Genomic DNA, 26,914 nt, shown 5'->3' on the forward strand with positions numbered 1-26,914 from the left:
CCCTCAAAGTGAGTTCTTGAGATATAATAACATATGCATACACACTTAATTTTTTTTCCATGCCCTTCTCTCCAGAACCATCTCTTTTGCCTCCCTCCCTCTTTTAAGTGGAAGAGCTTCTGGGTTCAGCAAAGTGGTGTGGCAAGGGTGAGAGAAGGGCAAAGGTGACTTGGCCTGGCTACCACCGGGAAGGATTGCATTGGGAGAGTGATGGGGGGTAACAGAAGTAGAAAATTGGCAGCAGATATTTAGATGTCAAAATTTATAAAGCAGGCAATGTATCCGATCTATGAACTACTTAATGTATAGGTAGTACATCCAGTGCCCATGGGTTGCAGCATTCTTATTCTCAGGCAACTAAACGGGAATTTCAACACTGCCTTTCTCATGTGTGACTCAGGTAACTATTTAAGGATGGAAAGTTTTATTTAAGGATGGAAAGTTATAGTTGTATTTCCACCTTTTTCTGAGAGATTCCTCGTCCTTCCCAATGTGCAGTTTCACAATGTGGTCTTTTCCTTGCAGGGCATCCAGTATTTATGTTCACTCCAAGACCTGAATTTATATTATAACAACATTCCTTCATTAGTGGAGGTGTCCCGCCTACAGCCTTTACCCTTCCTCAAAGAACTAGATTTGAGACTCAATCCTGTTGTCAGGAAAGATACAGATTATAGGCTCTTTGCTGTGTACATGCTACAAACTCTGGAGAAACTGGGTGAGACCCTCCTCCCCTGTTCTTTGCCCCAGAATCTTACTTTAAACCAGCTTCCTCCTAACCTTTGGATGTTGGCTCAGAGTGTGGACTGCCAGGATATATTTGTCAATATTTATGTAACTCGTTTGTGTTGTCAGGATGTATGACAAGTCTTTTTATTGTTTATTGAATGACAGTTTATGATTTTATCAGTTACTTCCAGCTTTAGTTTTCTTCAGTTAATGGGTTCACCACCATTTCCTCCCCAATAAAAAATTTCCAGGTTGAGATTTATTTTTCCAGATGCCCCAACTCTGCAACTGTATTAGCAATAGAAAACAAACACAACTCTTTGGGGCTTAATTGGCAAGGAACAATAAATATTCCTTCAAATGAGCTAGTCTGTATTTCTTTATAATTTTCTTGAGCATACATTTCTTGTTACAAACTTTGGTGTTACATGTCCCTGGGAAAGTTATTGTAGGGAAATTTTAAGTAAAGTCTTTCAGAAATGGTGTAACTTTCAGCCTTAAGATTAGGCCATTTGGATTGTATGCTGTCCAAGCTCTACTTTCCTGCAGAGGTAGTTACTACTTATATGGCAGTTGTTGCTATGGTATCCCTATAGTCTCCCTGAGTTACTACTCATGACAACATAATAGCATTATTTTGTGACCTGTCTCTAACAAAACATGAGACTGATCTTTAGTTTTTACTCTGTGAATATGGTTTTATGACCCATTATTGTTTACTCCAAAAAAGAAACATGTTCAGACCACGGTTTTTGCCTCCAGATGACCGAGTTGTACGAGAAAGTGAGAGAAAAGCTGCCAAGCTGCATTTTAGTCAGTTGGGCAACAGTGAGAATTTTCTTTTAGAGGTGAAAAAAAGGTAAGAAGATTCTTTACAATTTTTTTTTTAGTTTGGTTCTGTACAGAGAGTAGTGAATTCCTGCATAACTTTCTTCATTTTCCAGCAGAAATTTCTACAAGTTTTAAGAATCATCAGATCAGAAATAAAAGTATCTATTCAGCATATTGAGATTTATCTGGGACAAATCTGGCCCTCAATGGGAACATTTTTCTTTTCTCCAGTTAGTGGATCTGCTTTGGATATCATTGTTGTAAATTCTCTAAAGTTGTTCAGAGTTCATGCATAGGGATATCATGAGATTACTTTCATCCCCATAAATGTTTACCAACTCTTTTTTGGTAGAGTTATAGATTTGGCACATGGCCTTTTCCTATTTAATTAGGAAGATTACATTACCATAGGAAGGATAGTTAGAGATAAATTTGTTAAAAAATGATAAGGGAATCATTTCTTTTCAAACCCAAAAGTAAACAGACCTTGAAACTAAATTATCTGAATGGTAGGTTTTTCTATTTCTTGTTGCCTAAATCCTATCAAAATAAGTACCATATCTTCTACTCCTCTCCAAAAAGTTGCTTTATTGTTTTTGAAAAGCAGAAATTTATTATAATTTAAATAATATAGGAAAGTACAGGGAGGACTTCCTATTGTGGTGCAGCAGAAACGAATCCGACTAGGAACCATGAGATTGCGGGTTCCATCCCTGGCCTCGCTCAGTAGGTTAAGGATCAGTGGGTTAAGGATCTGGCGATGCCGTGAGCTATGGTATAGGTTGCAGATGAGGCTCAGATCGGGCGTTGCTGTGGCTGTGGTGTAGGCCAGCAGCTGTAGCTCCAATTAGACCCCTAATCTGGTGACCTCTACATGCCGTGGGTATGGCCCTTAAAGGACAAAAGATAGCAGTACAGTAGAAAATTGACAGAACCTTGTAAACCAGCTATAATGGAAAAAAATAAAAATCATTATATATAATTAAAAAAAAGAATTTCTAACCACAAAAAAAAGACAGCTCTGTTGACATCTTGATTTTTAGCTCACTCAAGACCTGTGTCAGACTTCTGACATACAGAACTATACCTAATTAAATTGTGTTGTTCTAAGCAAAAAAAAAAAAAAAAAGAAAGGTACAGGGAAAAAGTCAAAATTACCCCATATTCTGCTACTGAATTAACTACTGTTTGGTATACATCCTTCCAGACATCTGTGTACCTATACACATGTATAGATGTATCTATTAATATATTTTTTCTGATGGTAAAAGTAATGTGTGTTTATTGTTGCAAATATGAAATGTACAGAAAAAACCATAAGGAATAAACAGCTCATAATCCTACTACCGAGAAATAAATACTAATTATGGTAAATATCCTCTTAGTCTTAGGTATATGTATGTGTGTATTTTATATTTGTGTTTATATATTATAAAATAAATACATATTAATAATAAAATATGATATTTATCTTCTAGTAATTTGCTTCCTATACATACCATTTTAATTTGATAAAATATAAAAATATCCACAGAACATTAAGTATTCTTCCCTAGAAGAAATTTGTAAATTCCTGTTTTAAATGCATTGGGGTACCTTGTTTTCTATAGAAATACAGAGGTGAATTAATGTATAGCTGAATAAAGTTACTAGTTAGGCAAATAATTATCACCATTTTATTTCTGTTTAGTTACCTTATAGCAATTGCAAAACAGAAGTAAAATGTTGCTCAGGTGCTCATTATTAACATTAATACCTTGTAAACTCTACAAACCTGTGCAAAGGTTTTTTGGGTTTTTTTGTTTGTTTGTTTGTTTTTTGTTTTTTTTTTGTCTTTTCTAGGGCCGCTCCCGAGGCACATGGAGATTCCCAGGCTAGGGGTCTAATCGGAGCTGTAGCCACCAGCCTACACCAGAGCCCCAGCAACTCGGGATCCAAGCCGAGTCTGCAACCTACACCACAGCTCTTGGCAACGCCAGATCCTTAACCCACCGAGCAAGGCCGGGGATTGAACCCGAAACCTCATGGTTCCTAGCTGGATTCTTTAACCACTGACCCACAACAGAAACTCTGTTTTTGTTTGTTTGTTTGTTTGTTTGTTTAAAGTCTTTCTGAATTCCAGGTACCCCAACCTATAAAATGGAGATAATAGACCAACAGATTTTATGATTAAATGGAATGGTGGGTGTGAAGTGCCTGGCTAAGTTTAGGCTGTCTGTACTTACTGTAGTTCCCAATCTTACTGTACTATATCAATCAAGTGCAAACACTGCCTTTCTCGTCTCTTTTTCTAACTAATGGCTATACTTGTCTCCATTATAATTCTTGGTAGCAGAACCTTCTTTTCTGTGTCCTAACTATGAGTTTTTTAATTCTTTTTTTTTTTTTTTTTTTTTTTGTCTTTTTTCTAGTGCCATGCCCGAGGCATATGGAGGTTCCCAGGCTAGGGGTCTAATCTGAGCTGTTGCTGCCAGCCTACACCACAGCCACAGCAACGCGGGATCTGAGCCACTTCTGCGATATACACCACAGCTATGGCAATGCTGGATCCTTAACCCACTGAGCAAGGCCAGGGATCGAACCCGCAACCTCATAGTTCCTAGTCAGATTCGTTACCCACTGAGCCACGATGGGAACTCCCTGAGTTTTTTGATTCAAAAGAAAATATCATTTTATAATATAAAATATTATTCCCTCTGTCAAGAAAACAGTAAGTTCTGAATTTTCTGGCTTTCATGCTTCTTAAAAAAAACTTAAGTATAGTTATTTGCAATGTTGTATCTGGCTTTCATACTTCATTTATTTTTTAGGGCCACACCTGTGGCACATGGACGTTCCTAGGCTAGGGGTCAAATCAGAGCTGCAGCTTCCAGTCTACACCACAGCCACAGCAACTCAGGATCAAAGCCACATCTGTGATCTACATACACCATAGTTCACGACAACGCTGGATCCTTAATCCACTGAGCAGAGCCAGGGATTGACCCTGCATGGATACTAGTTGGGTTCATTACCACTGAGCCACAATGGGTTTTCATACTTTAAAGGCTTTCATACTTTAAAGGCTGAACTGTAATGTCTTTCTCTTCCATTATTCCTAATGAAAATATTATGGACCTTTTAAAAATAGTTTTAAATTTAACATTTGTTAATATATTCTAGAGCATTTTAAAAAGATGTGATCACCCCGAAATAATGTTTTCGAAATAGCCTTTACTCTGGTGATCTCAGAAGGTTCTTTTGAGTTTTAAATGAATTATTCAATGTGACAGCTCTAGGGAGAAGACAATGAAAAACTGTGTAACACATGAGAGCTCTGTATCAAAAGTCAACATTGATGTTGATAGCAGGATTGAAACTGGTAAGTTTTCCCTCTCTGATCACAAAATGATTAAAACATTAGTTGTTTCTGTTTTCATGATCAGTCTTGGGTAAGATGAAGACAAAATAGCTGAGAAATTAACATAGATTTGAAACAACCACAAGATTTACTGGCTTGTGTTTTTCCTCCTTTCTTTCACTGCCAAAAGGGCCCTACTTATTGAGCCAGGCCAAAGCCAGAATCCATCAGAGTGCACAAGCTCTACTCAGAGTTCAGTTTCATTTACATCACTTTACATCATTCGTACATCCTGAAAACTGCATTGCCAGTCGCAGGATTCATTAGCCAGAGACTCAGGACTCGTTTGCATCAATGCATCTCACACCCTTGGTCTTAATAGGCTCCTCCACCTTGAACCTTTGCAGCTGCAGAATCTTTTGTGTTGTGCTATATTCTTGGGGATTGTTGCCTGTAAGCACTATTGGTAATCCAACGTGAATAAAGTAGTTACGCCACATCAGTGGTCACGCCACAGGCTAGGAGAAAGCTTTGCACTGCAGAAATTGCACACAGTGGGCCCTTACCAATTAATTTGGCACTCAGCAGATGACCTTTGACTTGAGACAACTTCTGTATCAAGGCCTCTGTCCCTTTGAAGAGTCTGTTGAATTGTATACAAACTCTAAAAATTGTTAAAATCTCAATAATAGCTAATGGATTGACTCTGTCGTTTAGATATTAAGGGTTTTCTGTTTGTAACATACAGTATTTTATTTTTCTGACTTCTTTTCTATCCATGTGGACATTGAGAAGTTATTTTCACAGTTTTGTTGTTGTTGTTGTTGTTGTTGTTGTTGTTGCTATTTCTTGGGCCGCTCCTGCGGCATATGGAGGTTCCCAGGCTAGGGGTCAAATCGGAGCTGTAGCCACCGGCCTATGCCAGAGCCACAGCAACGCGGGATCTGAGCCGCGTCTGCAACCTACACCACAGCTCACGGCAATGCCGGATCGTTAACCCACTGAGCAAGGGCAGGGACCGAACCCGCAACCTCATGGTTCCTAGTCGGATTCGTTAACCACTGCGCCACGACGGGAACTCCTTTTTTCACAGTTTTTGATGGTGAAATAAGCCATAGTAAGGTATGGTTTTTGTTTTCCTTTCTTGGTTGTCTCAGTGCATGTAAGTCAATGGATCATGGATTGCTTTAATTAAAATAGCATTTTTAGTATTTCAAAATTCAGGACGTATTAGAATAATTTTGGAAAATACTGAAAAACATGAAGGACTTTTTTTTTTTTTTTTTTTTTTTTTGTCTTTTCTAGTGCCGCACCTGCAGCATATGAAGGTTCCCAGGCTAGGGGTCCAATCGGAGCTGTAGCTGCTGGCCTACGCCACAGCCACAGCAACGCCAGATCCAAGCCGCATTGGCAACCTACACCACAGCTCATGGCAACACCAGGTCCTTAACCTAATGAGCAAGGCCAGAGATTTAACCTGCAACCTCATATTTCCTAGTCAGATTCGCTAACCACTGAGCCACGATGGGAACTCCAAGAACAGTATTTTAATCACTCATAAGCCTATCCCCTAAAGAGAATGCCAGTTAATTTGGTATACAGCTTTCCTGTCTTTTTCTAAGTCTAAGCATTTATATATCCATTTCCAGAAAGACAAAGATACAGCAAAGCATAATTTGACTGCCTCTTTTTGTATGATCGCAATTAAACTTCATTTCTGTCGTGTTATTAGCACACACAAAAATTCACTCCATAAATTAAAATGTTTTGAAGTGCACAGTTTCTACTGAAATCAAACTGCTTTACTAGACATAGGACCCATTGCTAAAGGTTCTCAGAAGCTCCAGCTGTTGCCTAGTTTTTTTTTAATACAAAATTTATTTTTCTACTTTGAAACATTAAAGAGCTTTGCTTTTCACTGAAAATTATGTTTGTGCTAGCTCCCTTGGGAGTGCTGCCTGTAAGCACTATTGGTAATTCAATATGACTAAAGTGGTTATACCCTGTTAATGGTCATGCCACAGGCCAGGAGAAAACTTTCTGGAAAATAGTTCCCACTAGCTCAGTTGTTGAAAACAGTGCTTTCCCACCAATCATTTAAGATGGCAGGGAAACTCCACTGTCTTGGATCCTAATCCTCTTCTCCTAACCACATAATCTTTGACTCTTTCAAAGGTCCCTCTCTCTTTTCCCTTACCCTTAAAATAAGCATACTTAGGCTATGTCTTCAGACTCTCTTCTTTCTCTACTGTTTGCCCTGTTCATTTCATCTCTTTCTTTTATTTCCTCCTGTAGATGACTTATAAATATGCTGGTCTAGCGTTGACAAGCTGTACCTGTCTCTCTGTACCAGTCCACCGTTTCTGTTGAGCAACTATTAATAGATACTTGGGATCAGTACTGGATTATTTTCCAGCCCCTCAAGCTAAACATATTAAAACCCCCAATGAATCCCTTTCCTCCAAGCCCTGAACAGCTCTTAGGGTTTCATTAGTGTTACCACCACTTTCCCATTACTCAGGCTCAGAACCAGAGTGAGGTTTGATGCAGCCCCTCCCCTAAAGTCCAGCTGAATCCACTATACCTCTATACCCTATGGAATAGTATAATATAGTGTAGGTTAATTCACAACTAATGAGCCTTCTTTTCCCTTTCCTAATAATCTTTTTTTAAATTTTGTTTTCTTTATAAAAAATGTATCAAGAGTAGTTTGAAAAGTACTTGCTTTCTTCTCATTTATAACTTGCAGTGTGGAGTTAGCATCTTTTCTATGCCTCAGAAAATTTTCATACTCCTTTCTAAGTCTGAATCAGCTTCCAAATTTTTATCCTTTGTGCTGTCAATGTCATGAAACATCTCTGAGTGTTCCTTCCGTGTGAAGTTCATCAACATCATTTCCTCTGAGACATATTCATCCTCTACAATCACTTTCCTCACTTAAAACTACATTTGCCTTCCCTAAGTCCTGCTTCCTGAATATCTAGAACTGTTTCTTGAATGGCAGCAGTGTTAATATTCCCATGGTCATCTTTATCTTCATCTTCGATAATTCCATTTATATTGTATCAAAATTCTGCAGTTTTTGCACTATTTTACAAGTGAGGACTGCCTGTAATTCTTGGAATCTGGGTGCAAATTTCACAGTAGCATCCCTTTTTATTTGGCTGCACCCATGGCCACAGTATGCAGAAATTCTTAGCCCAGGGATCAAACCTGCGCCACAGCTGCAACTCAAGCCACAGCAATGACAACACCAGGTCCTTAACCTGCTGCACCACCAGGAAACTCCCCACAGTAACATCCTTATCTGAGCTTGCAGCTTTCCTAGATAGCTTAACATTAATCATTTCATGTTGACTTCTGAAATGATGAAACCAATCTTTTTGTTTTTCTTTTGTCTTTTGAGGGCTGCACCTGCAGCATATGGAAGTTCCCAGACTAGGGGTTGAATCAGAATTACAGCTGCTAGCCTATACCATAGCGACAGCAATGTGGGATCCAAGCCACGTCTGCGACCTAAATCACAGCTTGCAGCAATACCGGGTCCTTAACCCACTGATCGAGTCTAGGGATCGAACCTGCATCCTCATGGATACTAGTCGAGTTCTTAACCCACTGAGCCACAACAGGAACTCTGAAACCGGCCTTTACTGGCAATAAACAGTTGTCCTTGTAATTAGCATTTTCCTTCAGTGTATCAACTGACTTCAATGCCAAAGTGATTGGGATTTGTTTTTGTTGATAGTCCTCAATCCAAAGTAGAAATAAATGCTGCATTTCAACCATAGCTTTCTCTTCCTGGTGCAGTTTAAACTAAAAGATGTTGAAGTAGCTTTACCTTGTTTTTATTTATTTTTATTTTTTTAAATTTATTTTTATTTATTTATTTATTTATTTTGCTTTTTAGGGCCGTACCCAAAGCATATGGGGGCATAGGCATAGGGGTCAAATAGAAGCTGCAGCTGCTGGCCTATGCCAGAGCCACAGCAATGCCAGATCTGAGCCACGTCTTAAACCTACACCACAGCTCATGGCAATGCCAGATCCTTAACCCTCTGAGTGAGGCCAGGGCTCAAATCGGCAACCTATGGTTCCTAGTCAGATTCGTTTCCATTGTGCCATGATGGGAACTCCCAGCTTTACCTTGTTTTTATATTCATCAGACTTAAATATAGTTTGTACTATAGCTTCATGTAGCCCTAGGTCTTGTCCTGTCTTTGCTTTGCTGTGGCTATATTAAAATCTTCCAACCACATCTAATTTTACTTTGAGTGTTATCACTTCTCATTTCTTTGCTTTTCTGTCATTATTTGTTGACCAATTTCCTCTTCTGATTATACAATTTTGTAAAATGTCACATGGGTTTATTACTGGGAGACAAAGAGGCAACATAACTACATGCTTTACTGTCTGTTACTCATGGACATTCAGTGACTAATCACCAAGACTTTGAAGGAAGTAATGTAACTGGTTACTGTTCATGATGCATATCTTTTATTTGCACAATGATTTTGGAATAAAGAGCTAGCAGCAGAGTTCCCGTCGTGGCCCAGTTAATGAATCTGACTAGGAACCATGAGGTTGTGGTTCGATCCCTGGCCTCTCTCAGTGGGTTAAGGATCCGGCGTTGACGTGAGCTGTGATGTAGGTTGCAGACTCGGCTCAGATCCTGTGTTGCTGTGGCTCTGGTGTAGGCTGGCAGCTACAGCTCCAATTGGACCCCTAGCCTGGGAACCTCCATATGCCGCGAGAGCAGCCCAAGAAAATGAAAAAAAAAAAAAACCTTATGCAATAATTCACTTAGTATTGTAACAACTAAAAATTCAGCCATGTTGTTGAGGGACAGTGAAAACTGATACTCATGCATGTTGAAATGGTGCAAAGTAAGGACCACCTATATCTTATTACATAAATCTTCAAATTCTTGATAAATCTGATAAATGGTGTTCTCTCAGAAAAACACCCTTCAATTTTATTCCTCCCCTGCATATTTCTAGTAATTATCTTTCAAGACCCAGGAATCTTTTTTCAATATCTCCAAGAATATAATCCCTTGATATGAATCTTTTTGTCTAGGATCTGGATAAGTTAACAAAAAAGAGAAAAGGAACAATGTTGCTTGGAAGTGTAATTATTTTTGCCAGATTCTTCTTTTTTTCTTTTGTCTTTTCTAGGGCTGCACCCGCAGCATATGGAAGTTCCCAGGCTAGGGGTCGAATCGGAGCTGTAGCCGCCAGCCTACACCACAGCCACTGCCACGCCAGATCCGAGCCACACCTGCGACCTACACCACAGCTCATGGCAACAACACCAGATCCTTAACCCACTGAGCGAGGCCAGGGGTCGACCCCAAAACCTCATGGTTCCTAGTTGGATTCCTTAACCACTGAGCCACAACAGGATCTCCGCCTTGCCAGCTTCTTAATTGCCCCATTGTGGCAAAGGATCTTGCAAAAGCAGATCCTTTGAATTACAACTTGATGTTTCTGGAGTTCCCATCATGGCTTAGCGGAAATAAATCTGATTAGTATCCATGAGGATGAAGGTTTGATCCCTGGCCTCGCTCAGTGGGTTAAGGATCTGGAGTTGCCGTGAGTTGTGGTGTAGGTTGTATATGCGGCTTGGACCTGGCATTGCTGTGGCTTCAGGGTAGGCCGGCAGCTACAGCCCCAATTCAGCCCCTAGCCAGGGAACTTCCATATGCCTTGGGTGAGACCCTAAAAAAGAAAAAAAAGTTGACATATCTTCTTATGAAATTCTCATTCAAGGTATTAAGATCACATACCTATGGTCAGCCATATCAGTAACTCCTGCAAGATCTTTGCATCAAGGAATTTATCACAATTCTTGCTGTCTCAGGAACACCAAGCCCCAAATAGCAAGAAGATGCCCCGAAGTTTCTTGGTAGTGGGCTGCAGCACCCGGGACATGGTGCCAAGTCAGGAGTGAGGCCTCTCCTTTCCCCAGTGCATGGGAGTAGTCTTTGCACTAACTCCCAGTGTAGCCAGGTGGGCTGCAGGCCAGGGTGGGGACCCTAATAGTCTCTTAACAGGCTTACTTAATAGCTATCATACTTAATAGCTGTTATGGTGTCTTGTCTTACGTTTAAGCCTTTAAGCCATTTTGAGTTTATTTTTGTCCATGGTGTGAGGATGTGTTCTAGTTTCATTGATTTACATGTAGGTGTCTAGTTTTGCCTCACCACTTGCTGGAGAGACTGGCTTTTTCAACCATTTTATATTCTTGCCTCCTTTGTTGAAGATTGATTGACCATAGGTGTCTGGGATAAGCTGCTTTTTAGAATATCTTTTTATATACTGAGTTTCTTAAATTCATGTTTCTTAAACTGGATTCATAGTCTCAGAGTTTATAAGAATATTGAGTTTGAGAAACACTATGTGAAAAGGCATATGCCAAAGAAGCTCAGAGTGTGTGAGGAGCAAATGGGGAAAAGTTTTGTGGCAGATAGAAAAACAAAGCCATCTGCCCTTAAATTCTTGAATGTGCTGGGATGGCCTAAAAGCGGGAGGAGAGCACTATGATTGGCAGTATTGGGGTGAACAACTATGGGAAAGTGGTAATGAGCATAGCAGGTTATGGAGGCAGTTGAGTGATGATGTGGTTTGGATAGAAGATTTGTGTTATGTAGAAGGTCAGATTATTGGAAAGCAATGGATGCCTTACTAAAGATAATTGGGATTTCCTATTGTGACTCAGTGGAAATGAGCCCTAATAGTATCCATGAAGATGCGGGTTGATCCCTGGCCTCACTCGGTGGGTTAAGGATCTAGTGTTGCTGCAAGCTATGCTTAGGTCACATATGCAGCTTGGATCCAATGTTGCTGTAGCTGTAGTGTAGGCTGGCAGCTGCAGCTCCAATTTGACCTCCAGCCTGGAAACTTCCATATGCCTCAGGTGTGGCCCTAAAAAGAAAAAAAAAATCAGGTTTGGAATAGCAGAGACCTCCCAACATAGTGGCTTAAACAAGATAGAAGTTCAGGAGTTCCTGTCGTGGTTCAGTGGTTAATGAATCCGACTAGGAACCATGAGCTTGCGGTTTCAATCCCTGGCATCGCTCAGTGTATTAAGGATCTGGCATTGCTGCGAGCTGTGGTGTAGGTTGCAGACGTGGCTCAGATCCCGCCTTGCTCTGGCTCTGGCATAGGCTGGCGGCCACAGCTCCAATTAGACCCCTCGCCTGGGAACCTCCATATGCCGCAGGAGCAGCCCTAGTAAAGGCAAAAAGACAAAAAAAAAAAAAAAAAAAAAAAAAAAAGATGTTCATTTCTCTCTCTTAAGAAAGTTTAGATGTTGGCATCAGAAGTTCATTAGAGGTGAGTAATGGGTATGGTTGGGGGCAAGTGACAATCTCTGCCATAATGGAGATGAGAGCAATTTAGCAAATAAGTGTATGACTATTAGACAGTTCCTGTGTGAGAGGCTAGGCATATTAGGAAATGATACAACAGTGTCCAATCTTTAGATATTTTCACGCCAGAGATTTATCTGATTCAGATAGATGATTAGGTTACCAGTCAGGCTGAGAAATGAGTTCCACTGTGGTAGAGATAAAAACTATAATGGAGAGGCAATGGCAGTTAGTATTGACTAGGGACCTGGAAGAAGGTTTCATGAAAGAGGAGACATTTAAGTTGGGCATTCAAATAGAATTCAGTGGGCATAGTTGGGTGTTCAATACACTGAGAACAGAAGAAGCAGCAATAACAAGTGAGACAGATTAGGAAGTTGACTTAGCTTATAACTGGAGCAAAGGTGTTTTACTAAAGCCAAGTTGTAAAACGCCTCTTTGCTAAACATTTTCTTTTTCCTTTTTTTTTTTTTTTTTTTTTTTGTCTTTTTTATTTTGTCTTTTTCCAGGGCTGCACCCACAGCATATGGAGATTCCCAGGCTAGGAGTCTAATTGGAGCTATAGCTGCCGGCCGCAGCCGCAGCCACAGCAATGCAGGATCCGAGCCGAGTCTGTGACCTACACCACAGCTCACGGCAACGCCAGATCCTTAACCCACTGAGCAAGGCCAGAGATCGAACCCGCAACCTCATGGTTCCTAGTTGGATTTGTTTCTGCTGCGCCACGATGGGAACTCCTACTAAACATTTTCATTTTAGTCTCTTGAAAATTGGTAACAAATGTTTTAGGTGGCAAGCATGATTAAATGTGTGATTTAGAGAGATAACTCAAGCTTAGTTAGATGGGAAGCAACTGGAAGTAGTAGTCCGAGTGGGGGATAATGAGGATCTGTCCTGACATAGGGTGGTAATGATAGTGTGAATGCAAATGAGGAGATGCAGATTAATTAAATCCTTGAGAATATGAGAAGAAAACTTGGAAATAAAACATTAAGTGTTTTTAACTGCAATATATTGCTAAGGGAAGCCAAACTTCAAAGAGTTGAATTGTGAATAAAATACATATCAGATATTTAAGGGGGAAAAACACAAAGTTACTAAAATTACAGGCAGTCTGTTCATGGTGTGAAAAAATGATTATTATCATATCTACAATAGTTAACATATATTAATGTTTTAGAAGTCAGGGATTAAGTTGTTTTCACTGGGGATTAGGAACTGAAAGGAAATGGCAGTTCTTCTAACTAGTGCTAGACCCATTATTTCTGCTCTTAAAATTTTATCTCAGTGGAATCTAGGATATAAGATGTTTGCTAGAGGAATTTCCATGGTGGCTCAGTGGAAATGAATCTGACTAGCATCCATGAATACATAGGTTCATCCCTGGCCTTGCTCAGTGAATTAAGGATTCGGCATTGCCGTGGACTGTGGTGTAGGTCACAGATGTGGCTGGGATCCTACATTGCTGTGGCTGTGGCGTAGGCCAGCAACTACAGCTCTGATTAGACCCCTAGCCTGGGAACCTCCATATGCTGTGGTCACAGCCCTAAAAAGACAAAAGACAAAAAAAAAAAGATGTTTGCTAGAGATCAGCATCCAAAGCAGGGGTAAGTGGAAGAAGGAGGGTTGAAAAGGACTGCCCCTCAGAATGTCCCATATTAAAATGTCTGAGCCCCATTGAGTTGCTGGATGTGGACTGCCTCTGGAAGGGCAAGACATCAGGAGGTAGTTCTCTGTAGCTGGGACAGACTCTGAAGTGCAAATCAAGTCCTCCCTTGAAAGGAATCTGGGCAGTGCATCCCTTTTCAGCAACAGATGGATTGCAAGGTTTTTGGCCAAATGTGTGAAGCAGGGGTTCATTCACCTAAGATTACTGGTAATTGAAGTATCCAACTCTTAGTTCTTTGTCACCTGTATCAGCATTATAAAGCCATTTTTTCTGTCATTACAAATAGCAAAAATTTTTCAGTAATAAAAAAGATATTGATTTATGGTCCTCTCACATTGGTTATATGAGTGTAAAAATGTGGAGTGGACAACAATGTCAAAAATACATCTGCTTTTTTTGGAGTTCCCTTCCTGGCTTAATGGTTAACAAACCTGACTAGGATCCTTGAGGGTGGGGGTTTAATCCCTAGCCTTGCTCGGTGGGTTAAGGATCTGATGTTTGTGGTGAGCTATGGTTTAGTTCACAGATGATGCTCAGATCCTGTGTTGCTGTGGCTGTGGCGTAGGCCAGCAGCTGCAGCTCCAATTTGACCCTTAGCCTGGGAACTTCTATGTTGTGGGTACAGCCCTTAAAAGCAAAAAAAAAAAAAATTTTAAAATTTAAAAAAATACACTTTTGGAATTAAGTATTGGATATATTTTACATCTGAAGAGAAAAGAGAAGAAGTTGAAGTATAAGACAAAAAAATTAGAATGTGAATTGCTTCTTTTTCCTGATTTTTCCTGATAGTGGTATATAACGTGCTTAGTCATAATGTGGCAGAGCAAGTGGCAGTTTATCTTTCTTAGGATTGAGCCTATAGCTTGAGTATGACACCAAAAGCATAACAACCAAAGGAAAAACAGATGAATCATACTTCATAAAAATTTAAAACGTTTGTGCTTCTAAGGACATTATCAAGAAAGTACAAAGAAAACCCACAGAGTGGGAGAAAAACATTTGCAAATCTTATGTCTGACAAGGGCCTAGTATCCATTCTGTTTTAAAAACTCTTATAATTCAATAACAAAAAGACAAACAGCCCAATTAGAAAATGGGCAAAGGACTGAATAGACATTTCTCCAGAGAAGATATGCAACTATCCAACACATGAAAGATGTTCAACTTTTCTAGCAAGCAGGGAAATACAAATCAAAACTACAAGGAAGATACCATTGAACACACACTAGAATGTCTAGAACTGAGAGAACAGATAACAAATGATGGCAAGGATGTGGAAAAATTGATACTCTCATATATTTCTGGTGGGAAAATAAAATGGTATACTTTTTTTTTTTTTTTTTTTTTTTGCTTTTTAGGGCCACACTCATGGCACATGGAGGTTCCTAGGCTAGGGGTCTAAAAGAAGCTACTGTTGCCGGCCTACACCACAGTTAGAGCAATGAGGGATCTGAGCCATGTCTGTGACCTAGACCACAGCTCACAGCAACACTGGATTCCCAACACACTGAGTAAGGCCAGGGATCGAACCGCATCCTCATGGATACTAGTCAGATTCGTTTCTGCTGTGCCACGACAGGAATTCCATGGTATACGTCCTTTGGAAAATAATTTGGCAGTTCCTCATGAAATTAGAGTTACCATTTGACCTAGCAATTTCACTCCTAGAAATATACCTAAGAGAAATGAAAACATATGTCCACAAAAGACTCGTAGAGGAATGGAAAGCAGCATTGTTCATAATAGCCAGAAAGTCTATCAACAGATGAATGGAGAAACAAAATATGGCCTATCCATATAAGGCATGTTATTCAGCCTAAAAAGAGTTGAAGTACTGATACATGTAACAATGTATATTTTGAAAACATCATACTAATTGACAGAAACCAGACATAAAAGGTCAAACATTGTTATTTTATCTGTATGAAATGTCCAGAATAGGCAAATCCATAGGGTCAGAAAGTATATTGATATTTGCCAGGGTCTGGTGGGGAGGAGAGAATTGAGAGTGATAGCCAATAGAGTTTGTTTTGGGGTGATGAAAGTAGAAGGTAGTGATGGTTGTACAGTTTTGTGAATACTCTAAAAATCACTGAATTGTATTCTGTAAAAGGGTAACTTGTATGGCATGCACATTATGTATCAATTAAAATAGCTCTCTCCCAAAAAAGTGATTCTATTGAACTTGGTAATTGACATTTGACATGAGTGAGGGAAAATCAAAGAAACAAATTTTTCTCTTAAGGTGATAGCTGAAACCAAAGAGAAGGTACGACAGCATTCAGCAGATTTCAGACCTTGGGGGATTTGTTTGAAGCGAGAGCTAGGTTGAAAGAAAAAGAATCTGTGATCTAGAAAATAGCACTAGCTAGGTAGGATAACCAGGATGGAGCAAGGTCTTGGACACCTGGGAAGTTTGTGTTATTCTATAGAAAAAGGGTAAGAGGAGCCTGGAATCCAAAGTCACAGCTTACTAACCTTTCTAATTTTCTACTAAGAATCAGGTTATATAAACAGAAATTTCTGCTTCACCTTCTTTTTTTTTTTTTTCCTGTGTTGCTATTGCAAAAGAATCAGAGAACATAAACTTTGAGAGCTTATGTCACTTTGAGAAAAACAGTTCTGTCAAGTACAGTGGTGGAAGAACATCTTGTATTGAAATAATAGGGTATTTCATTCCCAGAAAGCAACTCAGAAGTAAGAAGCATTTTAAAGACCCAAATGGACTGAGAGGCTAGATTTTCAAAAGGCTGGCTTTATTCTCACTCTGTGCTCTCAGTTGCCCTGCCTTATAGTAGCTTTCTGTTGACAGAGCCTACACATAGGAACTAGCAGAACTAGCACTTTGTAAGGCCCAAATATGGCATTCTTCTCTATGAAACAGATCTTGATTAGTTTTGTTTTTTTGTCTTTTTTTTTTCTGGTCTTTTTGGGGCCACACCTGTAGCACATGGAAGTTCCTAGGCTAGGGGTGGAATCAGAGCTGTAGTCAATGGCCTGGGCCACAGCCACAGCAACACCAGATCGAAGCCATGTCTTCAACCTATACAACAGCTCCTGGCAACCCCAGATCCTTAACCCACTGAGCAAGGCCAGGGTTGGAATCTGCATCCTCATGGATACTAGTCAGATTCATTTCTGCTGTGCTACTATGGGAACTCCCTAATTAGTCTTTTTCTTTTTACAAATGTGGAAACCAAGGCAGAATGAAGCTGGTTTGAAAGGACAAATCACTGCAGACTACTGATTAAAGCCCTGGAGATGCCTGACATCAGGAGTCGATTTCCTGCCATTTCTCCCCATAGCTAGGAATGTTGAATTGGTATTAAAGTTCAACACATATTCACTTCAGAAATGTGTAAAGTATTTGTTTTCTTCTTAATTTCTGTTGAGCACTTCAGAATTTATGAAGCCATTTCCTATCCATTAACTTATTTTAACCTCTCTTCAACTCTAGGAGATAGGCAGTTTAGATTTTACCGTCACTGTTTTATAAGTGGAAAGCTTGAGAAGAGATTAAGCAATTTGTCCAAATTCACTTGGTTTCTAAGTAGTAGCTCTAGAACTAGAAGCTCTCAATCTTATGACTTCCTTTTTAGTATTCTTTCCATAAGACATGTTGCCTTTAAAGTGCTTCATTGTTTTTTTTTAACACAGACTCCAACAAAGGACTTTTTATTCCCTTCCCCAACCCGGAAATAAAGGATTCCCCAACAAGTACTTCCACAGCCCAGGACAGTGGTATACCAGATCAGAAATTAGACACTTTCCCATTAGGGACACAGGTAATGTATTCACTTTCCTGTTAACTAGTCAGTTATTAATACTATTAATCCAGTGGACCTTCAGTTATCTTTGAAGGCCCAAGAGGACTTGTTTGATGAAGTTATGTTAGACCCTTTAAAAGGAAAGGGCAAGACAGGATGCAAAGGACCTTCTACATTAATTTCAGTCTCTCCTTTCCCTTTCCCCCACTAACCTGATCAAAGATAGTATGTTTATATATAATAATTTTAGCACATTTATGCCAGGCATTTTGGCCCTCAAACAGGGATACTACTGTTACAGGTTTTGGCTGGTTTTAAAATTTCTCCTCTCTACCTAGTGTCTCCATCTCCTATTACCTGTCTTCTCACATTTTCTATCTCTGCCTTTTAATTCCTGAATTTTAACATCTCAGGGGTGGTTTTCCACTGCTGCCTCTTTTTGGAACATGAAAAGGTAAGGGGTAAAGATGGCATAGAAATTGTGGGCAGTAAAGAGGAGGATGTCATGCAAAATGGGGAAGAATTAAAAATAAGCTTTGTGGGAGTTCATTACTTATTTATATGAATGAATATGATGCAGGAAGCAGAATGGATTACCTTATATTCAACTTCTCCCTTTTTCTGCATTTTCTTTGATAAATTATGAGCAATAAAATTGCTGAAAATAGCCAGAAGGAGAAAGAAGGAAGAGCTCTGATTAATCCACAATTTGGATAATCAACACTGTACAAGTAAAAATATAGTAAGATTTCTTTTCAGGTTGAATTTGTAATACCTTCATTTTATAAAAGGACAGATTAGCATTTAGTTGCTTGCCTTGTTTTTGGAGATTATGCTTGAGTAATTTAGAAACTATTTCAATTGCCATTTTTGAAAACGCTTGGTATTATTTTAAAGGAAATGAAGATAAAGCATACTCTAACCTACAGTTTAAATAGCACTTTTTTTTCCTTTTTAAGGCTGCATCCGTGGCATATGAAAGTTCCTGGGCTGGGGTCGAATTGGAGCTGTAGCTGCCAGCCACAGTCACAGCCATAACAACACTAGATCCTAACCACATCTGCAACCTTCACCACAGCTTGTGACAGTGCTGAATCCTTAACCCACTGAGCAAGGCCAGGGATCAAACCCACATCCTCATGGATGCTAGTTGGGTTCTTAACCAGTTGAACCACAATGGGAGCTCTCAAATAGCTCTTTTTAAGGTAAAAAAAAAAATCTCTGAAATTACTTCTTGAAGTGAGAGAAAAAAGGACATTGAATAACCTGCTATATGTTTTCTTAGTTTAAGAAATAGGAAGTCGGATTTCTTTCTCTGTGTAATTACCAAAAAGATAACAAATACTTGAAGATGAGTTTTTAAAAAGCAAACTCTAGATGGCTTTGTACATTGTATCAATCCTTGCTTAATGATGCCTTAGAATTAATTTTCAGCCTATTAAAAAGTCCCATAGTGGAGTTCCCGTTGTGGCGCAGTGGTTAACGAATCTGACTAGGAACCATGAGGTTGCGGGTTTGATCCCTGGCCTTGCTCAGTGGGTTGAGGATCCGGCGTTGCTGTGCGCCGTGGTGTAGATTGCAGACGCGGCTTGGATCCCGAATTGCTGTGGCTCTGGCGTAGGCCGGTGGCTACAGCTCAGATTAGACCCCTAGCCTGGGAATCTCCATATGCCGCAGAATCGGCCCTAGAAAAGGCAAAAAGACCCAAAAAAAAAAAAAAAAGTCCCATAGCTCCTATGGTTGATACTCAGCTCTACCAGAGGTAAAAATAAGTATGGGAGTTTTTAAACAGAATTAAGTTGGAAAAGGTTTTACCATCTGACTTCTGTTCTGAGCTACCTAAAGCAGAGCAAATAAAACATTTCACTGCTTGGTATGTCCTTTATCATTTAAGGATACTCTGTCTTTTCAAGGCATCTCCTTTCCTGCTCCAAAGCAACTCTAGAATCTCTTTGTATTGTGGCTACTTTATTTTGGCCATACCCTCAGCATATGGAAGTTCCTAGGCCAGGGATCAAACCCAAGCCACAGCAGCAACCAGAACCTCTGCAGTAACAGTGATGGATCCTTAACCTGCTACACCACAAGAGAAGTCTGTGGCTATTTTAAAATATACATGGAGTTCCTGCTGTGGCACAGGAGTTTCAAAGTCTGACTGCAGCAGCTCAAGTCACTGCAGAGGTGTGAGTTCAATTCCCAGCCTGGCACAGTGGGTTAAAGGATCTGGTGTTGCTGCAACTGTGGCATAAGTGGCAGCTGCAGCTCAGATTCAGTCCTTGGCTCAGGAACTTCCATATGCTGTGGTTACGATCATTTGAAAAATAAAAATAAAATAGGCTTAAATCTGGGCATTTTCTTGAAGGTCTATTTCCCTAGATTGCAAAGATGGACTTGCTTACTAATAGGAAAATATTCTGAAACCCCCTGGTCTGGTAAGCTCATGTCTGAATGCCTACTAACTCCCTTTTCCTAAACTTTTAAACTTTTTTAGGTGCAAGAAGTGGCAGGAAGGGAGATACCAAGTGACAACCACCAGGAAGATGGTAAATATTTTGCTCAAAGTATTTTTCTCTGCATGAATCAGAGAAATCTAAATGTGATGGAATTTGGGGGAGGATGGAAATATCTCAGCCCTGAGGCAGTACATAATGAATTCTTTAATGTTTTCATAATGTGCTATCCCAGGTGCCTAGTGACCTGTGAGGCTTTTCTGGTTGAAGAGTAGATATTCTCACTTCCTTTGTTCTTTTTCTATTTGGCTGACTATTCCTTGTTTCTTTTTCTTAATGTTTCTTGCCTTCTTTTGGATTTATTATGTTTTAATCACCCATTTTTTTCTTCCTGCTAGTTTATAAGTATTACATTCTTCCTATACTTTTGGTATTATTACCTAAACTATAATGTGTGTCCCTAACTTGTTCAACTTTAAAATTAGTCAGTACTTTAACTCTTTTCTTGGATAATTCAAAGACCTTAAAGTGCTTCACTCTTTTAATCTGTCCTGATTTATATATTACTATTATGGATTTTAATGATCTATGTATTTTTTTAAACTCACAAGATGCTATTTTTATAGTGTTCATTTAAATTTATCCATGTATTTACCACTTTGTTTGCACTTTACTTTTTTTCCCCCAGATTTCTCTTCTGAGACAATTTTGTTTTAGCTTACAGTATATCTTTTAGAATTTCCTTTAGCTTGGATCTACTGGTGATGAACTCTTTCAGCTTTTGTTTGTCTGAAGATACCCCTATTTCGCTATCATTCTTAAAGAGTATTTTGGCTGGATATAAATTTCTTTTCTTTTCTTTTTTGTCTTTCTAGGGCCACACCGGTGGCATATGCAGGTTCCCAGGCTAAGGGTCTAATTGGAGCTACAGCTGCTGGCCTATGCCACAGCCATAGCAATGCCAGATCCAAGCCTCATCTGCGACCTACACCACAGCTCACAGAAACCTGAGATCCTTAACCCACTGAGCAAGGCCAGGGATCCAACCCGAAACCTCATGGTTCCTAGTTGGATTCATTTCCGCTGTGCCACGATGGAAACTCCGCATATAAATTTCTATGTTGGCAGTTATTTATTTCAGAATATTGAAGATATTCCACTGTATTCTATTCTTGCTCACCCCCTCCGACTGCTTTTAAGATCTTCTAATTGTCTTTGATTTTCTAAAGTTTCACTATGATGGGTGGACTTGTTTTTATTTATCCCGTTTGATAATTTTTGTATCCTATTTTTTCCTCTCTTGTCCTCCGGAGACTCTTGATTAAGTAAATGCATGTTAGAAACTTTCGGTCTGTCTTCTTTGTCTCTTATTCTTTTATATTTTTCTTTCTTTCTTTCATTTTTTTCTTTTTTGGCCGCCCTGCAGCATATAGAGTTCCCAGGCCAGGGATCAGATCCAAGCTGCAGATTTGACCCAAACCATAGCTGTGGCAATGTTGGATTCTTAATCCACTGTGCCAGGCTGGGATCCAACCTGCATCCCAGCACTCCCAAGATGCAGCTGATCCCGTTGAGCCTCAGCAGGAACTTCTCTTTTATATTTTTCTTTTTCTTTTTTTGGTTTGATATGCATTCTGGGTAATTCCTTCTGCCCCACCTTTAAATGTACTAGCATTCTTTTCCTCTGTGTCTAATCTGATGTTAAGCTTGTCTGCTGAATTCTTTTTTTTTTTTTTCTTTTTATGGCCACACTGCAGCATATGGAAGTTCCCAGGCCAGGGGTCAAATTGAAGCTATAGCTGCAGGCCTATGCCACAGCCATAGCAACACTGGATCTGAGCCACCTCTGTGACCTATGGTGCAGCTTGTGGTAATACTGGATCCTTAACCTACTGAGCGAGGCCAGGAATCAAACCTGCATCCTCATGGACACAGTGTTGGATTCTTTACCTGCTGAGCCACAGCAGGAACTCCTGTCTGCTGAATTCTTAATTTCAATAATTTTGTTTTCAGTTTTATACATTTAATTTATTTATTTTTCAGATCTTCTGGGTCAGTTTTAAAAACTATTTTTCTAAAAATTAAAGTGTAGTTGATTTAGAGTATTGTGCCAATTTCTGCTGTACAGCAAAGTGGATCACTTTTTATGAGCAGAAATTTTCTAACTATTTCATTAAACATAGTAAGAATAGCTGTCGCATAGGTTGCATCTATTCTAATATCTGATGTTTTTGCTTGTCTGTGTTGTCTGTTTTTTTCTACTCATTCTCACTTGTATTGTCTTATTTGTTTTGGATATCTGCTGGCTTATATATATATATATATACTTTATTTATTTTTTCTTTGCTTTTTTCTTTTTTTAGGACCGCAACCCGTGGCATATGAAGGTTCCCAGGCTAGAGGTAGAATCGGAGCTACAGCTGCCGGCCTAAACCACAGCCACAGAATCACAGGATCTGAGGCACGTCTGTGACCTACACCACAGCCCATGGCAATGCCGGATCCTTAACCCACTGAGCAAGGCCAGGGATCAAACCTGCAACCTCATGGTTCCTAGTTGGATTCGTTTCTGCTGCGCTACAATGGGAACTCCTGTTATAATTTAAAAACTATTTTTAGGAATGATTTAAAGTCTTACATGAAAGTATCTTTTCCAGATAGATTTTCTTTTCTTTTGAAAAAAAATTTTTTGAAGTTTTTTGTTTTTTGTTTTTTGTTTCTTTTTTTTGTCTTTTTGCCATTTCTTGTGCCGCTCCTGCAGCATATGGAGGTTCCCTGGCTAGGGGTCTAATTGGAGCTGTAGCCACAGGCCTGCGCCAGAGCCACAGCGACGTGGGATCTGAGCCGCATCTGCAACCTACACCACAGCTCACGGCAACGCCAGATCCTTAACCCACTGAGCAAGGCCAGGACCAAACCCTCAACCTCGTGGTTCCTAGTCAGATTCGTTCACCACTGTGCCACGATGGAAACTCCTGAAATTTTTTTTATTATAGGTGATTTACATCCAGATCAGATTTTCATTTGCTTCTACCAATTGCCTGGGGCACTGTCACTCTGGGATTGCCTTAATCTATCTCAAGGCTTGAGGTTCCGTGGACCACCCAGATGATGCAAACCTGGTTTACCAGTGTAGAAGGGCTGATTCATTTCCAGTTTACCTTTTACTCTGAAGATTGTATCCTGTTTAGGGTTCCATCTTAAATCCTGCTGAGTGGTAGTGATGGTGGGAGATGGCAAGGGGGTGGTTTGTTGTACTTCTTACTTTGGTTGTGTTTTGGACTTGGATATTTATACCTTTCACCCTAAAAGTCCTTACATTAAATGTGACTTTAAGTGCTAGAGTCATCTATATGAATTCTTGCTGTTTTCTAGATTTTGGCCTTGAAATTTCTCACTAACTTGTTAGCTCTTTGATGCTTTTAAGAACATATATCATCCCTCTTTTAAAATATCTTCAGGGAGTTCCTGTCATGGCTCAGTGGTGATGAACCTGACTAGTATACATGAGAACATGGATTCAGTCCCTGGCCTTGCTCAGTGAGTTAAGAATACAGCATTGCCATGAGCTGTGGTGTATATCGCAGATGTGATTTGGATCCTGTGTTGCTGTGGCTATGGCATAGGCCATCAGCTACAGTACTGTTTTGACCCCTAGCTTGGGAACTTCCATATACCGCAGGTGCGGCCCTAAAAAAAAAAGGCAAAAAATAATTAAAATAAAATATCTTCAGGAGTTCCTCTTGTGGCTCATCGGGTTAAGGACCTGACATTTTATCTGTGAGGATGTGGGTTCAATCCCTGGCCTCAGTCAGTGGGTTGAGGATCTGATATTGCTGCAAGTTGTGGTGTAGGTCACAGATGCGGCTCAGATCTGGTGTTGCTGTGGCTATGTTGTAGGCCTCAGATGCAGCTCTCATTAGACCCCTGGCCTGGTAACTTCTATATGCTGCACAACTGGTTGTAAAAAGAAAAAAAAGAAAAGCTAACTGAGAAGTAGTATTTTTGTCTCCGAAGGGAGCTCTTCCAGCATATGAATCTCTGAAAGCCCCGGAGAGCCCCAAGACTTTTCTTTCTGTCTGATGCTCTTCTTGCTGCACTCTAAGGCTTTTGGGAAAAAGCAGATACACCTGTCTAAGAGAAATGCTTTATAGTTGAATTAGGGGTTTTCATAGGAAAACCACTTAATTGGCTTAGGACAGTGGTTCTCAACGTGTGAACCTAGATCCTCTGGGTGGAAGTTGGGGGAGGCAGTGAGTTTAGTTTAGCCTTATTGTGAGAAGTCTATGAAATCGTAGATCTACTAACTATTGTCTGTACACTTAATGCATAAGATCACAACTACGGTCATGTGGAGGTACACCAAAATAGTGAAAATAGTGTGTAGAAAACTCTGACACTATAATTTTAGAAGGAAATTCCTAAGGGATTATGTTAACATGAAGTTTACTTCCAGCATGCTACGAATTCTTTATTGTTTATACAGTATCCATCGTGTTTTGTGTTCTTCCATGTAAGAGTCCTTTCATCAATTCGTGGTATCATTTATCAAAATTATAAATGGAGGAGTTCCCGTCATGGCTCAGTGGTTAACAAATCCGACGAGGAACCATGAGGTTGTGGGTTCAATCCCTGGCCTTGCTCAGTGGGTTAAGGATCTGGCATTGCCGTGAGCTGTGGTGTAGGTTGCAGATTCAGCTCGGATCCCATGTTGCCGTGGCTGTGGCATAGGCCAGCAGCTACAGCTCCAATTAGACCCCTAGCCTGGGAACCTCCATATGCTGTGGGAGCGGTCCTAGAAAAGGCAAAAAGACAAAAAAAATTATAAATGTATGTATGTATATATAACTGATTCACTTTACTGTACACTTGAAACTAATACAGTTTTGTAAGTTAAGTATATATGCTCCAAAAAAATTATAACCCATCTATTCCTGAGAACTTTTTTTTTTTGGTAGGCAGAGGTTTATCCAGTAAACAGGAATACCCTAAGAATTCTCATTTTACTTTGTTTTCCCCCTCTTGGTGATGGTTAGAATTCAGACGCTATTCACCTCATCAGTCCACAGTTCGATCCCCAGAGAAGATGGCTAGAGAAGGGTACCGGATATCTTTTTTGGACAATAAGTCTTCAGGCTCTTCTCCAGAAAAGGACTTGATACCAAAACCTGATACTTATCAGCTTACCCATGACGCCTCATTGGGTAAACGCCTGGATGTGGGTGATTCTAACCAGATTCATCCCTATCAGTTACCTTCAGATGTTGGTCTAGAAAATTGTGATAGTCGTTACTCTCAAAATTTATCCCTGCACGGAAGTCTTGGTAAAAGGCCTCAGAGAACCAAGAACTACCGAGAATATGGCACAAAGCCTTCAAATAACATGAAGGCCACCACATCCCATTCCTGTGGAGACTTGCTAACTTCTCTGTCAAACCCTGACTCCAGCACTGGAAGGATTTTGAAGCTTAGTTCAGGTAATTTGAGAACTGAAATATTGGAGTTAACGTTTCTTAAATTACATCGGTATTTCTTAGATTGTATTTCATGTCACCATAGAGCCTCTGGAAATCTGTAGGGTATGAGTTTAACATGATAGATGTATTACTACAGAAAATTTGTAACAATGCAAACTTCACAACTGTATATTATTTTAGTTAAATAGTGTCCTAGGACGTTTTTCTAGTAACATCTAGTCTTCTCTGGCCACAGTCGCTTATATTTTGAGTTACTTTTTCAGAAAAAGCTAGTTTCAGGGTACATGGTAGAGGCCACTCTTCAGTTATTTATTTATTTTTCAAAATTTATTGAATACCTATGATGTGCTAAAATACTATTCTAGCGCTACAGATAGAGTAGCAAACAAAAATAAAGTTCCAGGAGATCTTGTTGTGGCACAGCAGAAATGAATCTGACTAGGAACCATGAGGTTGTGGGTTCAATCCCTGGCCTTGCTAAGTGGGTTAAGGATCTGATGTTGCTGTGGTGTAGGTCACAGATGCATCTCGGATCCTGTGTTGCTGTTGCTGTTGTGTGGGCTGGCAGCTGTAGTTCCGATTCAACCCCTAGCCTGGGAACCTCCCTATGCCATAGGTGCGGCCCTAAAAAGCGAATAGTAATAATAATAATAATAGTAATAATGATAATTAAAAAAATAGGAGTTCCCATTGTGGCACAGTGGAAGTGAATCTGACTAGTAAACCAGGAGGTTTGGGTTTGATCCCTGGCCTTGCTCAGTGGGTTAAGGATCCGGCACTGCCATGAACTATTTTGTAGGTTGCAGACACAGCTCAAGTCCTGTGTTGCTGTGTCTGTGGTGTAGGCCAGTAGTTGTAGCTCTGATTCAACCCCTAGCCTGGGAACCTCCATATGCCATGGGTGCTGCCCTAAAAAAAAAGCAAAAAAGAAATAAAAAAACAAAAATAAAAATTAAAAAAAAAATAAAGTTCCATGTATATTTTACCACAAGAAAAAAAGTCCCCACTTTCATGGAACTTCTAAAGGAATATGACAAATGATAAACAAATTATAAATATATGTCAGGTTATGATCAATGTTGTGAAGAAAAATAATATAAGGGTATAGAGAGTAATATGGAAGAGGTGATGTTTTAGATAGAATGGTCAGGGAAAGCTTCTCTGATGAAATATCACAAAAGTAGAGACTCGAATGAAGGGAGAGTGTGAGCCATGTGAATAACTGGCGGAAGAAATTTCAGAAGTTAGAAATAGTAAGTGTAAAGTTCTTGAGGCTGGAAAG

The 26,914-nt window shown here is 39.7% G+C and overlaps 1 protein-coding gene across 6 annotated transcripts in view; it reads left to right on the plus strand.

The window, feature by feature from the left end:
- Positions 1–26,914, plus strand: part of LRRC36 (leucine rich repeat containing 36) — an 86,546-nt gene that overhangs the window by 30,905 nt on the left and 28,727 nt on the right. For 2 of the 6 annotated variants that reach the window (XM_005664430.2, XM_003126942.4), the window contains exons 3-8: positions 526–718; positions 1,492–1,588; positions 4,833–4,921; positions 17,596–17,723; positions 20,197–20,248; positions 25,192–25,632. In XM_005664430.2, the coding sequence (XP_005664487.2) occupies positions 526–718; positions 1,492–1,588; positions 4,833–4,921; positions 17,596–17,723; positions 20,197–20,248; positions 25,192–25,632 (1,000 nt within the window). The remainder of the gene's footprint in view (positions 1–525; positions 719–1,491; positions 1,589–4,832; positions 4,922–17,595; positions 17,724–20,196; positions 20,249–25,191; positions 25,633–26,914) is intronic. The other 4 variants (XM_021094075.1, XM_021094076.1, XM_005664433.2 and 1 more) reach the window with 3 other exon arrangements.

The sequence above is a fragment of the Sus scrofa genome, chromosome 6, assembly GCF_000003025.6.
Source record: "Sus scrofa isolate TJ Tabasco breed Duroc chromosome 6, Sscrofa11.1, whole genome shotgun sequence".
Classification (NCBI taxonomy): Eukaryota; Metazoa; Chordata; class Mammalia; order Artiodactyla; family Suidae; genus Sus; species Sus scrofa.